This window comes from Pseudogymnoascus verrucosus, assembly GCF_001662655.1.
Source record: "Pseudogymnoascus verrucosus strain UAMH 10579 unplaced genomic scaffold scaffold_25, whole genome shotgun sequence".
NCBI lineage: Eukaryota > Fungi > Ascomycota > Leotiomycetes > Thelebolales > Thelebolaceae > Pseudogymnoascus > Pseudogymnoascus verrucosus.
In genome coordinates this window covers 325,613-340,773 of record NW_017263676.1, presented here as the reverse complement: position 1 = coordinate 340,773, position 15,161 = coordinate 325,613, and the positions used below count along the sequence as shown (strand labels likewise).

Below are 15,161 nucleotides of genomic sequence, written 5' to 3'. Positions count from 1 at the left end.
ATGCTGTGCATATGGTCTTGGAGTGGCTTTTGATGAGTATATATTTACGACAGATTCGTTATAGAGGACAACCATAAGTTGCTATTTTCAGTTAAGTTGGCTGGACGGAATTAATATTTTCTGGGTTATTTCCAATATTTATTTAGGCAAACACAACACAACTAATCTACCGGCAAGCAATACTGTCTATTTAATTCTACTTGGGAGTCCCACAGATGAGGCAGAAATCGCTGAAATTATGCATCCAATATTTGCATCCAACGCATTGTATACATGTGTACTTACCGCCTATGTCCCTCTCATGCTTTCCTGGTACGATACGAAGACTATCATCGTATTTCCGAAGATAACATCCCCACTTATTCCCTGGATACCTGTCATGCAAACGACGTCTCAATTGCTTACTGAGAGCCTGAACTTTTTCCACAGCGTCCTCAGTTGGAGCAACACCATCAAAAGTCGGCTCCAAGACATCTAAAACCGCTTTGGAGTATGTTTGAAAGTCGGCGGTTCCAGCACCAACAACCCAGTTGACGTCCTCAGCTACAAAACTAGCTCCGTAAAGGTGGTCAATCTCTTGGACTCCAACCGCCCAGAAAGATGGAATCATGGCCTCAAATAGTCTGTGGTCTCGAAACATGCTGTACCAGAACCTATTCATCTGATTGAGCCGAGGCATCATGAAATCGTGATGATAAGCCTGGAATGCGTTGGCACTTTTCTTCATTACCGCCCGCGAGCTCTCCTCTGGCGCAGCAAATATTTCTTGGGTGAGCATAGCCGCATAGAATGCGCCACCAATTCCAGCATTGATCCCAGGTGAGATCAGGGGATTTGTGAAACCTGCAGAATTTCCAATAGCAAGCCACCCGTCCCCGGCTACTACTGGGCTCTGGAAAGCCATGGACTTTCTTACAAAGTAAGTCTTCTTCCCGTAGTAATTAGGGAGAATAGCGTAGCTGTTATCCATAAGGCGCTCCAACGTTGGGTATTTCCTCTTGAAGTAGGTGAATTTTCTCTCGGATTCAGTAGCCCCATATTCTTCAAGATTATCGGGGAATTTGTGATCGTTCCTAACCGCCCACCCAATAGAAGTTATAAACTCGAAAGGACAATCAAACATTTCGGATAGAACCGTCGTCGAAGGGATGTCGCGCGCAGAAACATTACGCTTGGCGTTGTCGATCACATAGGAAATCAGATCCATAAGATTACTCAGTGGCGATTTCTCCCAAGAGATGAGCTTGATGAACCATCCCCAGCCCTCTGGAAAGCAAATATGCTTGGTTGCTGGATAGTTCCAATGGTCAAGGCGATCCTCTGTCTTAACGTCCGTCTCTTGGAAATATGCCCAATATGCATCACAGTTCCACCCCCCCTTAAACGTCTCTCGATTTCCAAACTTGGAGGTCAATCTCCTCGAAAATCCGGTTGCATCGCAAACTAATTTGGCTTTCACAGAAGTCGCAAGAGATTGCGAAGCGTCGTCTAGCAAGACCTGCGGGGCCGTGAAATGATTCATTGCTGTTCCAATCTCTTGGTTGGGGGCAGCAACGCCGTCTTTATCACCATTGGCAGATATGGCAAATGCATCCTCAGGCATTACTTTGAAATCAGTACCAACACCATGATATACGTTGATTCCTATCTTCTGAGCCCACATGGTCAAAAACAACTCAGACATTCGTCGATCAAGCTGAAACGACAGGTCAAGTCCTCCAATATCCTCTGATGTAACCGATAAACCACGTTCATCGACACAATAAAACTGCAATCCATCTTTCAAGCCAAACAGACGAAGAAAGTAGTCATGAGGAATAATATCTCCACTGACAAATCTCGAGAAAGAAGAGAGTGTCGACTCTCCGATCTTCTGCGTAGGTGAGGAGCTCTTTTCAAAAACATTTATCTCCAAGTGGGGGGAAATGTTTTTAAGGTGAATTGCGTAGCAGAGCCCAATGATCCCAGCACCAGCAACAACAACATCAGCAACTCCTGTAAATTCGGTTTGATTATTGGAGTTCAGTAGCATAGAATCAGAAATATCAGGACAGTCATGACGGAGATTAGCGAAACGACGAATCGGAGCGTACACCATATTGAGCCGTGTTTTATGGAATAATTCCGTATAAATAGGGTGAAGTCAATTAAGTGCAATTGAGGCTCAGCGTGCACCTTTGTTCGGGTGTAATGAGGTGAACGGCTATGCAGTGGCAAAGACATCTATTTGTAGGAGGGTCAAGGGGATAAGTTGGAGTGCATTTTAATCTTACCGGGCATTTTCGAGTGCATTCTAATCTTACATCTAGTCAATATTGTTGGAGATTCCGGGGATGATGCGGGATTTACCAACTAATAAGTCTGTTTTGGGCGCTCAGGCCTATCCCATTGGCTCACTGGTTTGATAACCAACAGCAGCGACCAGGAAACTCAGGGTTCTGGCCAGGCCCTAGAAATCCAGTGTATAGCCATGTAGCCCATCAAGATAGGTAGATAATTCAATCGGTTTTATATATTCTGTATACTGTTTTTACTTGTGATATTCGTCGGCACCGTTCGCACTGTGGGATTCTTCGGGATACCGAGCATTATCACCACGTTTTTGGTTGTGAAACGCGGCCGTATTCTCCATTCGTCCCCAACACCATGAGTACTCCAACACCAACGAGATAGTGCCAACCAGTAATCGTCGTGACCAACATTTCGCTTCGGTTAAGGTTGGCGGAAGCGAAGCATGTGTGCGAGAAATGGAAGATTATTATTGGAAACAATGCGCTTCTCCGGGCTTGGTCGGTAAGTAGGTACGTACCTCCCCATTGACGTGTTTATGAGGCCTTAGAATACTCGCTCACGACGACTTTTAGATATATAATATAAGGTAATAACGAGCCCTTTCGTGTATTAAGGCCTTGTAAGGTAATATAGAATACACGAGTAAATTAGACTACTTAACTATCTAAATGGTCTACATAACTACATACGTGATAGTAAGGATGATGGTAAGGGCGAGGGCGAGGACGATGGTAATGAGGTTTGGGGGGACTGATAGCGATGGGAATAGCGACAGTGAAGGTAGAAAGACTATTTCTGAGGTTTTAAGGACTACGGGTATCATGGTAATAAGGTGTATATATATATTTTTGCAGGACAAACGAATCTGTCTAGGGTCGTGCCGGGTATATAGATCTTTTGCCCATGAATTATCACACAGCACCAATTATCGCCACGAAAGGCACAATACCAGGAGTAAAGCAAAGACCAGGTCATGCTCATGGTTCCTAACTATTTGGCAGCGAGGTTCAAGTAAGCCAGGAACATAAAAGGGGTAGCAAATATTCCCAGCAGAGCGTCGTTGATTGTGCCCGAATATTACGCCGAGTGATAATCATCCGGGAATCGTAACGGAAGAAGCCACAAAGGTACAGCAACTTGGATATACATAAAGAAACATATTTCTCGAGCAGATGAATGAGTCAGACCGACCTGAAAAAACGAAGCTTCTATTTCAAAAACTAAATCTCGGCGACAACTGATCCCCGACGAATCTTCGAAGCCTGGGTCGCCCCAACAACACATCCGCGACGCAACGCCCATCGATCGAGTCCAGAACTCCCTTACAGTGATGGATCCGTAACCAAAAATCCCCATCAGTAGCCCAATTTGCCCGAAGAAGCGCCCTAAGCTGGAGCTTCCCCGAATAACACAGAGGGAGTTTCCGTCGTCAGCGCAACGGTCAATACTCGGACTGACCCGGGCTTACCAGATCTTTGGGTTCCATGGGTCCTCTTGATTTTCAATCCTTAGCCTCACATGACAACATCCGTTTGCAGCAGCAGCACACGGGGTTTCGAGCGTTGACAAATAGGACGGGAAGGAGCACTCGAAGATTGACAAATCACTCACGCAAGGCAGGGAAAGAGCGAGAGTAACACAACCGCGGGTAGGTGTCAGATCCGGCAGTTGAGACAGGGAGTGCATGACTAGCTGGTTCGCAATGCCGGGCATCATGTTGGATTGGTGATCGAGACCTCATCAAATAGGAAAGAGAATCATGACGTGTGTAAAATGATGCCGAGACGAGAATCGACCTGTGATGTGTTCGAGACGCATTGGAGGGGCTCACCCTTACGCGCTGAGTGGGAGCCTTGTCCAAGAACATACCCGATGTCCACAACCAAGGAGGGCTGAGGGACTACCCTGAGTGGATGCAATTTGATGCTGTTTCGGAGTGGAAGGGTGGCGGGTAGAAGGATGGGTAGGGTGTCATGCGAGCCATTTCGGTCGCAGCCTAGAATCAACTTTCTGCTTATAGAGCGTGCTTTGGTAATTGTTGGATTACTAGCGCCACTGGCATCCAAAGAAGGCAGGTTATCATGAGCGGTTGGAAAGGCATCCTAAGGTGGAGCTGACGTGAACCATTTCGGGATTTGATCATCACCCAGGGGACACAAGCAACGATGACTGAGGCCCAGGTCTCGTTCAACTGCGAACTGGAGGCCAGTGCGCCCGTTGGACACGGCGTATCTAACAATGCAACTATATCGTTGTACTCTGTCTAGTAAACCTTCATCTGTCCGTCACCCCCATTGCTCGTGGCTGTAGGATACACGGGGGCGATAACTGAGCTTGGTTTCTCGCCGAGGGTTCGCCATAATCTCGATTCCATAAACGCTATCTTGTGCGCTCATGCTAGGGTTGGAAGATTTCGCCATCATCCTGGCTGGCGATTTGTAGAAGACCATAGGAGTGTCCTTAGATGGAGCTTCAGGGCGAGTAAGATGATTTCCACGGCTCTGGCGGCTGCACCTGCCTTTCGAGGAGCAAGGAAAGTGCCGTCACATATAGTCCTGCTGTGGGACGGTTGATGCATTTGGCAGTGACTTGTCCATGCTCGGGCCCCTGACGAAAACTAGAAACGAAAAAGGAGTAGATAGGGGCGTACAAACACGTCTGCAAACGTCTCTCAAATAAACACAGCTGCTCCGATATTCATCTCCCACCAATCATTTTAGCCATTCTCCCAATCCCTCCTATCCCGTCAGAAACCCTGTTGTTGAGAGGCAAGGAACAAGAGTTGTTCGAGATTTCGAAACAACGTCCAGCCGCGCGTCAGGCTGGACTGAACCTTCGACGCGCGGGGCGTCGCCACTGAGAGACACATGCATCTATTCGTATGCCAAAGCAGGTATACCGAAAGATGTCTTGAGCGATGGAAATTGCATCAAGATACGCGTCATGCCTTGGTCTATACTGGAGCAGCATGTTGTGCCCATAATCCCCGAATAAGGACAGTATGACGATGCACAGGCGGGTATGAGAGACACGGACAGGTATGAGAAACACAGACAGTAATGAGAGGTGCACGAAGTGAACTGTGCATTTACCTTAAATCACTGACAGCGGGCCATCCAGGCAACCATCGTGCAGAATATAGGATGCCTCTGCATTTCTAATTTTGTGTATGAAGCTGTTAGGACCGAGTTAACACACATCACACAGGAGACCTGCAGTGATTTGCCGTGTACCAGAGCAACGCTGACAGCAGAAGATCACCTCCACCATAGTGGCTGGTTGATCCTGCTAGAAAATGTTGTGCAACTCACCTGCCGAAGCCACGCAGGCATTATGGACAGGTGTCCCAGAGCCGTGGGAATTTACATCGGTACAATCAATCAAACTAACGGCTCACTGCATAGCTCATCTCCTGTAGCATGCCGCATTTTTTTTTCTCAATCACAAGCTCCAGTTGGCTAAATAATCCCCTAGGCTTGCTCCGCTGTGATTCAATAATAATATCTCCGGAATGTCCACTATATGTGACGGATTTACCTATTTAGGACGGGGGCACGCAACAGTGTTGGACCAGCCAGGGTTATCGTAGGCTGATATGCAGCCAACCCCGACGTTTTGTTTGAAAGGGTGCGCCCGAGCCTAGCACTGAGACCCCCTCACCTTGAGTTGGTTTAATGTATTGCGATTGGATGGCAATGAAGCCCGCGCAGAGGTGTGTATGTCGCATTCCAGCTGTACCAAAACACCGTTGTATTGGAAACATCCCTGGGTCGTGATTTGGCATGGCTGTGGGGGAGGATGGCCCATGAGCTGGTCCACCAGACTTGTTGGGGGCAAGTTTCCGATGGATCGCATCATACAAGATCTGAGGTTACAGGTCTAAATGAAGTCAACGAGAGGCTGGGGAGAGTGTGCCGGCGCAGTGCGACGTTCAGAATTCCAGAATAAGTTCCAAGGCTGATTTGAACATATCGTGATCTGACAGTATAACATGCACGTCAACCCTTCATGCTTTGAAATCCCTCCAAGTCTCTTAACATGGCACTCACCACATCCACGTTATGAGCAGGACTCACGGTCCGTTCCGTGTGATAAGCCGGGAGTACTATGTAGTCCCGTCGGGATGCCTTTATCGGGGCAACGGGTCCGGTCTGTAGACGGCTTTGTCTGTATGTCTTTCCCGTCTGCTTACTTTCTCTCTGCATACTCGAGGCCAAATGTACTTTGTAAGTATGCCTGTAAGCAAGGAGGCAAGGGTGTTTACCGAGTACAGGAGTCGGACGGAAGGCTGGCTGCAAATCCACGCTTTTCTGCCTGATGAATTACATTGTTTTGATTAGATGGCCCGTTGTTTGTCTATCAACGTATACAAATCATTATAAGCGACCGGTCAAGAATGTGTTGGTGTGCTTGTGTTTGCAGCTGGGCGTTTCCCAATGTAGGAATGCGGAGAGGAAAGTCACAGCTCTATCGCTCACGTGGAGGACGAGTTGAGGTACAGCGCATACCCGAACACCACAAATACATTCCGAGTGTATAGTATAGTACCGATGTGGTAGTTTCATTGTGCGGTGGCTATGTCTTGCCATTCAGTGGATGGCAAGCTTCTGAGAAACATCATGCAAGCAGGTGAGCGATGTGTAGGAAATTGCTCTGGGCCTCATGGAGACAGACAGGCACAATGATAGATGGTAGCAAGACCCGAACAAATACACCATGCAGTGCATTTCCACCCCAGTGCATAAACAGCGAAGAGCAGGTGCTGGAGATGCAGAACACAGCACCAAGTCATCGTTGAGAGTTGTAATCTTGGCGTGGCTACTATGCAGACATTGACGGGACCCTGCCGCGCCTATTGTGGGAGAGGTTTCAAACCAGGGCGGTGTAGGGGACGGTATGTCCTTTCTGGCAACTGCTGAGCTTGCTGGAATCGCTAGCTTGCTATCTGGAGACTACGAGAACGAGTGTGGCGTGCGGGTAGCTCTCCCTCAGTCTCAGACATAACCGGGCAATCAGGCTCACCCGACAGCTATTCCCGGTAATCAAACCCTGTGAAGTATAGTAGGCGCAATGCCACTTCTTGCAGGTTCAGTAGTATGTGGGTGCAATCCAGTAGCCGGGAAAACCAGTTGCAATAGTAGAAATGATAGTGGAGGACGTAAGCAATCTATCAGGGTGGCTAAGATGCAGCCATACCTGCTAAAAAATGGGGTAGTGATTAATACGGGCTGTCTCCACAGATATCAGTACCAGATGTGTGGTAAGAAGAGACTGGAATGGGCCTAGGTTGGAAGATGACGCCGGATCTGTCAAGGCATGTCAGGTAGGATATGATTTTGATGCTTTCCACTCCCTGCAAGTTTGGCAGGAGCCGTCAGAGTTAGCCAATGAACAGATAGTTTGGAGCGGGAGAGACATATGCGTATGGATTATATGGCTCGTAGCAATCGGCCCTGTCTGATCCTACCTGGAAACGTTTCTCTGCTCGGCAAATCCCACTTCACAGGGCGCCTATCAACCGGGATCCGACCAATTCTTTCACGTAAGGAGTAAGAAAAGAGAGAGAAAGAACACGTTGGGGCTTGCCGGGTTGTTAGGCATACGTGGATATTTGACGCACACTTGATGCACACACGGCATTTGCTTGGTTGAAAAACGGGTAAGTAATAGCCTAGTTTTCCTCCCAGGATGGAATGTCGTGGGCAGTGGCGCCACCATTTTACTCCCACGTCCAGGTAGCAATTTAAATGGAAATAATGATGTGGGCGACGGCAAGGCGTAGATCATAGATCAATGACACTAGAATCTATAGATTTTGTGGACCTGGATCAAAAGTTAGGGCTGAATACTGAGGGTTGAGCTGGCCAGTGCTCGAGGGCACAAATTGGAGAAAGGGCCTCTCTCTCACTGAACTTCCACTGAACTGCTCACTAACGGTCTCAGCAATGTTGGTATTTGACCCAACTGCTGTGAGGTAACAATGAACCCATGGAAATTTTCAAATACAGTCCCAGAATAAGGTTCATACAGCAGCACCTGTTGTTGCCGCTGTTAGGTTGGCCCTAGCACTCCTCCCCCACCCCCCCTTTCACCTTCCGTTTTCCCAGAACCAGCACGTACAGGGAGTCATTGCCCTGTTATGCACAGCACAGTGCATGCTTTCTTAGTGGCCAGCGACACCAGGCGTTTGGATCTTTTAGCCCCATAGGTGTGTGTGTATGAGGAGGCATCACGAATCCACTCGAAATGCAAGGATGATGGCACCCGCTACCCTGAAATCCACCCTCCCCCCCATGCTTCCCCCATGCGCGCCTTTTCGTCCTGCATCAGTCAAAAGACGATCTTACGCTTTGTAGATCAGATACCTCTGCGCTGCAGTACCACTACTGCTTCATCGTTGGTGAGGCTGTGGATGTGGATCGGAGATGGATGGCATGGGTATGGGTGCAAAGAGACGACCTTGCCCCCTCGGTCTCAATCACCCTCAACGTCAACGGACATCTCAGTCAGATTCCTCCTACTCCTCCCCCCCCACCCCCAGCCCTCAGCCTCAGCTCACATCCATCCAACCCCTTCCCTCCCCTCCCATCCACTCTCATTCTCAAAACGGTGTCTCAGTCAGTATTTGTGGGTGTCAGTATTGAATCTTGCGCAACGAAGCTTTCTAGATCGTAGTTACGGTCTAGTGCTGTTTTCTGTTTTCAGGTTGTCTCATCTGCCGCTCTTGTGCCCTTCTGTCGTCGGACTTCCCAATTGCGAGAAGATTCACCGCAACTGAGGCAGTCGGTGAGCGAGGGATGGATAAAATCCCCTCAGACTGGAGAAAGGGGGCTAGTTAGATAAGCGCACGCCTGCATAAGATTTATTTACGGAACGGTGCTCCACGTGCTTAGCCTCTATTATGATTTGCAGCCTTTTGAGAGAGAGGGTGGCTAGTGGATGGGGGGGATGTTTATGATGTGCACCAGGATAACATAAAGTCAACGGCCATCCTCCATTCTGCACAAAAGATTCGCCTTGATATTGATCAATTGCTTTTTTGTTGCAACAGATCTCTGCCATCGCTTGTCTTTTGTGGCTGAGAATATCTATTTTCTCACCAACGCACTGTTGTATCAGGCTTGTGTTGCTGGCGCATATATTGCATATTGCACATTGCACATTACACACTCGCAGCCTTACAGCAACAACATATGATCTGAGGACTATTCGGAAGCCTTCAGACCGGGTTTTGGTGGAAAGAGTTTTGCCCTCTCCATACTATCCATACTCTGTCTATATACTCTCTATACCATAGCCTCTGTTCGTCGAATCGCTCAAGGGTGGTATTGGCTTCATTTGGATTCAACCAACCCACCCAACCCGTCCAACCCAGTTCAACTCATTCGACCCTGTTCAAAACCAACAAACAACAACAACGTATTGACGCCTACGCCTTGGACTTAAGAAGCAAAGCAAGCAAAACCTCTACACCGCTGTTGGTATTTTGCATACGTGCATACAGTACCGCACATTGCAGCACGTACGATTGGGTCTCCAACCCTTGCAGCCACACTCGCTCGCTGCCATTAGATTCGCCAGCCTTAGACCTCGCCCGGGGCCAATACCCAACCCCAAAATTGAACAAACCCGGTATAAACCCGGTATAAACCCAGGGAGGGCTTTTTTGTGCGACGGACTGCATCGGACACACTCAAATCTCTCGATCGAGTCGATCGCCAACCTACTACGCTGGGGAAATCTCGCCACCAGTGTGGAGGGGGAAGAAGAAAGAGGACCCACTGTCGCATCTTCCATCTCTCTTCTCACCTTTGAGAGGAAGAGTTATAGTCGTCATCGTTGTCCATTCCTTATTATTGAGGGGCTGTTCATTCTCGCCAGAGAAGCCATAAAAGGCACAGAAGCCAGGGTCATAGGATTAAGTTACAGGTCAGATTCCCACGGCGGATAACACTACATGCGAAGGGGCGATTAACATACACGCCACATACTCTGCCGGGTTGGCTTTAAAACCCATCGACTACGATCATCTTCTCGCCAAAGGTACGGCAACGAAAGCTGGCGTCAAGTTTGCTTGCTTCTCTAGCTCTTGAGAGCTCCGTTCCCTTCTCGAGGCCCTATACTCGACGGGGCGGGGAAACAAAAGGTACTTGGGGGCCTTTGAGTTGCTGGGATTGATCCCCTTTCTGGCAACCCGGTTCACACAACAAGATAACCTGGGCTGAAGGGCTGTGCAGCTACAGGCGAAGGCCCAGATCCCATACTTTCCGACCAGTCTTCGTTCAGCCAATTAGCCGCCCAAAAACACCCAAACACCCAAACACGTCGTGACATTGCGACAATAAGGGACATTGCTGATACCCAGGGCTGTCAAGTCTATTAGACGGTTAGCTGCCATAACTGTGTGTGTGTACTGGTACCGGTACTCTTAAAAAGTGACCTGGCTGCCCCCCTCCCTCTGGGCTCGTCGCCGTCACCTTTTCGTCGAGGTCGTCGACCAACCTCAAAATACGCGAGTGACGCCCCGATACAACCTCTTCAGGGTTTCCTTGGGCGAATATCAAGTCAAACTCGAAGCCACACCACCTTCATATCACTCCCTCGCGGCCCGCCAATCGTCTCACTTGTTTTGTTTTCTTCTCATCCGCCGTCCATAAGCAACCCGCAAACCACAACAATACAACACATTTCTTCCCTCCGTCCATAGAGGACCGGGCTCCAGCCACTCAAGGCGGCTGGCTTACGGGTTGGCGGCCTACCGGTGACAACCATCACTTCTCAAACACCACCCATACCGCCGCCGTTTATTCATTACGGCCCGGTACGCCTTGACTCGAAGCCAAACAATATCTGTTGAAATTGGCGCGCCTGGGTTTCTACAAGGAACGAGCAGGAATTAGGTCACGTTGGTTAGCAGGGCTTCAAATGACCGAAAGTGAGTAGTTAACGATCTATTTTCCTATGAACGAACCCCCCAGCCCATGCGCACTCAATGTACTTTCTCTCGAGCCCTCTTGCTTTCGTTCGCATGGGTCTCTAGGCATCCTCAGATTTAACCTCGCATCCTGCCGATTTGGGTAACCCGTCCCTGGTTGTTTTCTACTCTCCATCATCAGTTTTTTTAGCAGCGGTATTTTCATGCTTCATAGCCATTCGGGTGTTGCCAATAGGGCTCGGAGTCTGCTTTTAAGCTCCGTGAGGAGTAGAACTCATGTCGCTGGGTCTATTGGTGTGATATTCCACGTGGCTGCTGAAGATCCGGAGTTTTGCTCCAGCTCAACGCGACCATCTCGCCTTGCATTTTTATAAGCCACGGTCGCAACCCCGCTGACCTCTTGATATAGCACTTCAACCGGCTGCACTGGCATACGATCATCTCATGTCTACGCAATCTGGTAATATACAAGATCTTAACGCTTATCCCGGCCTTCAATCTTCATCATTTATCATCGGATCAGACGCTGAGCCTGACAGCACGTTCAGACACGAATTTACACACCAACAACAACCAGCGCCATCCGGGATGGGATTGCGGTATATGGGCATCCCTGCCTCAGATGATGCACGGTAAGCGCGCTGATTGATTGGCTTTTATCACCCTCGTTTGCTATTGTCCACGATCCGAATCACACTGATAGATCTGGCATTGGGCATTAACATGCCGATATTCCCGCACTTCCTACCCCTACCTGCTCCGCCTCATGAGGCTTGTCCCGTCATAGGACATCTCATCCGGCTGCCGCCTGACTTCCCGCAGTTGGTAGATGTTAGGATTGACAGCGAGTTCTATCCAGGCAACTTGTCATTTTACACCCCCTTTGTTGCACAGCTTGGGCTTCGCTTTCAGTCTGATGCAGCCACGTATGTCATGCGGGAGAGCACAGAGACTAAGGCTGTGTGTCGTATCACGAACCCAACGTAGTTGTCATTTTTGGTGTTTTATTTTCGTCCATGAAAGCTTTGGTGAACTGCATACTTTTTTATCGGCCCTGGGCTAACCCGTGCGTCAAGATTTACTTCCGAAGGTACACCGCAGCATAGTCCTGTATACTCTGGTGAACCAAACCTTGCCTCATCGACGCCCTCGACAGTACCTTTCTATCCGAACGTCTTCCCACCAGCACTGACCAACTCTTCATCTTACTCTAACACTTCTCCCTCGTACCTCCCCTCAAACCTCTCGAGCTATTGCCTGCCCGACATCAAGCAAAACTTCAATTCCTTGTACGTTACCCAAATATTGCCACTTATACTTTAACCAATCCAGAGCAAAGCTAATAAATTGAACTTGTAGCTCAAACCCAGATATGCTCCCACCGTCTAGATCTCCCCATCTCCCGCAACTTTCCTCGTCCATGTCGGCACGAGATCCGTACAATACTAATTCCCAGCAACTGCGGCGCCACTCTGAGCTGTTAACTCGTTCGCCGCCGCCAGCTGGCTCAATGAGGAACATGCAGATGTCACCTACATCTAGTAGTGGTTTTACTAGCCCGCAAGGCATGGAGAGCCCACAACCCGCAAATAATCCAAACGGCCCCCCTCCATTGAACCCGACAGAGCTGTTATACCAAAATATCCAAACTGCAGATGGGCAACAGGTCCGACCAGAAATCATTGGAAAGATAGACAAAGGCTTCTTTTTGGCAGAGAACGACTGGACTTGCTACAGGCGTAATTATTTCCAAATTAGTTGCTCATACACGCTACACCCAAGCGTGCCAACAGGAACTACTATGCATCTTATGCAAGAAGGACAATCAACACAAATACAAGCATTTGCAATGTCGATATCTGCAGTCGTTGACGGAGAGCATGGAAAGCCTATCGAGTTGGTTCAGCATACACCGAAGCGCGACAAAGGACCTCAAATGAAACCAGATCGCGTCGTTTTGTTGCCTCGCCCTGTCAATACCACACTATACAATGGGATCAATGCCGATGGTACCCTCTCAAGTGGAGGGCGCCCGCTTTTCGACCCAAACTACGCCCAGGTCTCAACCCGCCCACCTACAGAATGTACCTTTGAGCGTATTCAGTTCAAGCAGGCAACGGCCAATAATGGCAAAAGACGAGCTCGCCAGCAATACTATCATCTAATTATTGAGTTGTATGCCGACCTGGGCTCTCAACACGGTGACCGGAGGTGGGCTAAGATTGCACGGCGGGTATCCGCACAAATGGTCGTTCGTGGTCGGTCGCCAGGCCATTACCATGCAGACAGAAGAGGTAGCAATTCCAGCGCAGGCCCAGGGGGCGCCAATGACCAAGGTGGTAGTATTGGCGGTTATAGTTCAAATGGAAGCCTTGGGGGACGCTCTGGCGATATATCACTTTCTGGAGGGTCTAGTCTGATGTCAGGCGGTGGCTACGGCAACTCATATGATGCCTCCAGATCACGGCGATATCTGTCAAGCGCAGGCATCGATGTCTCCAATGAGCCGATGATGGGTGCAGACGAGGAAAAATCCTTTCACGACCTTGAGGGGTACTATTATTACCCACATTCAGTGCACGAAGGCAGCATTGGCAGCACTCTGCGCTCTCACGCTTTACCGCCTTACCAACCTCACCGGGATGATCGCAGCCATTTATCAACCCCAAGCTACCCAGGACGGGTAAAGCAGGAGCACCACACCGGCTTCAGTCTCCCGAGCCTCTCGAATGGCACACAAGACTCATTTGGGCGCAACTGCGGGCGCTTCGATGGCGTGCCAACCTCCAGGGGCTACTATCCAAGTACCTCGATAGTGCACTCCGAGATAAATACTTCATGATGTCTCACAAATGGCCTGTAGGTCAAATGACCGAGGTGATATCCCGGATGACCTGAAACTGCCTGACTCTCAGGCCAATCTATTCGAACCCGGCATCCCTGGCTTGTATTTGGACCCTGAGGATGTGTTCGAGTACTATCATGTATTTTGATCAGCCGCTCGCTTTAGTGCTCTATGCCACGACAACTTCAACAACACGGTTCGATGGCACTTTCATACTTTGCTTCAGCGGCGGATTTTTGAAAAATATACTATTTCTTGCCTATTTTTACGTTCTTATTGCGTCTCTACATATCATCCAGCAGATCGAAATCTCATTTCTCTCGCAACTATGATACTGGGCATCGGATTGTAGGAAAACATTGAACATGGAACAAATCAAAGGGGAAAACGCGGCAAATAGCTTGCGCATACGCAATATGGCGAAAGGAGTAGGGGGAAAATGGGAATATCGGAATGAGAAAACACGGAGTCTACGGGTGGGAACAGGAAAGGCCATACTTGGCCCGGATGTGCGAGGTTTGTGCTCAGCAATATTTCTAAATTAGCTTGTTTTTGTTTTTGTTTTTCGGTGGGGACCGGAGTGGGGGGTGCAAACAGGACTTTTCATCAGGAAAGGAAAATAGCTTCGGATGACTCGAGCTTTTTGCTTTAGTCATACTAGGATACGACAACAGCATGGATAAAGCCGGTGTGACGGCTCGATAGAAGGGTAATGGAGGAGAGGCAAAGAATACCAGACACGACGGGGACCAAGTGAAGCTATGATTGGTCCGTATCATGGCGAGTCCCCCAGGATGAATGACAGACGGAGTGGAGATGGGGAAGGAAAGGGGGACAAAATGCCAACGTGATTTGCGGGAAATGTGAAGCGATGTTGATGACGAGATACTATTCGATCAGTCTCTCCCTTGAAGTTAGCCGCGTAGTCTTTGTTGCTTTGTTAGTAATGAATGGGTGGACATCTGATTACTTTTGTGTGCCTGAGAAGTATTGTGTGAAGTGAGAGTACTCTGGCGGGAAAGGGGTAAGATTATCGTGGATGTACAGCGATGTGCGGGACGGCCCGCAGTATTTCCTATGCCTACCTTG

General features: G+C 48.9%; 2 protein-coding genes across 2 annotated transcripts; one reads left to right on the top strand and one right to left on the bottom strand.

The window, feature by feature from the left end:
- Positions 1 to 120: 120 nt before the first annotated feature.
- On the bottom strand, positions 121 to 2,205 carry VE01_06930 (uncharacterized protein). The gene has a single exon (XM_018276367.2). It carries the CDS (start codon positions 2,096 to 2,098, stop codon positions 197 to 199), a length of 1,902 nt encoding a protein of 633 aa, XP_018129927.2. The 5' UTR covers positions 2,099 to 2,205; the 3' UTR covers positions 121 to 196.
- A 7,135-nt stretch (positions 2,206 to 9,340) lies between these two features.
- VE01_06929 (uncharacterized protein) lies at positions 9,341 to 15,041 on the top strand. The gene is made up of 4 exons (XM_059463841.1): positions 9,341 to 11,227; positions 11,637 to 11,859; positions 12,304 to 12,516; positions 12,587 to 15,041. The coding sequence occupies exons 1-4, from the start codon at positions 11,218 to 11,220 to the stop codon at positions 14,067 to 14,069; spliced, it is 1,929 nt and encodes a 642-aa protein (XP_059319656.1). The 5' UTR covers positions 9,341 to 11,217; the 3' UTR covers positions 14,070 to 15,041.
- Positions 15,042 to 15,161: the final 120 nt, after the last annotated feature.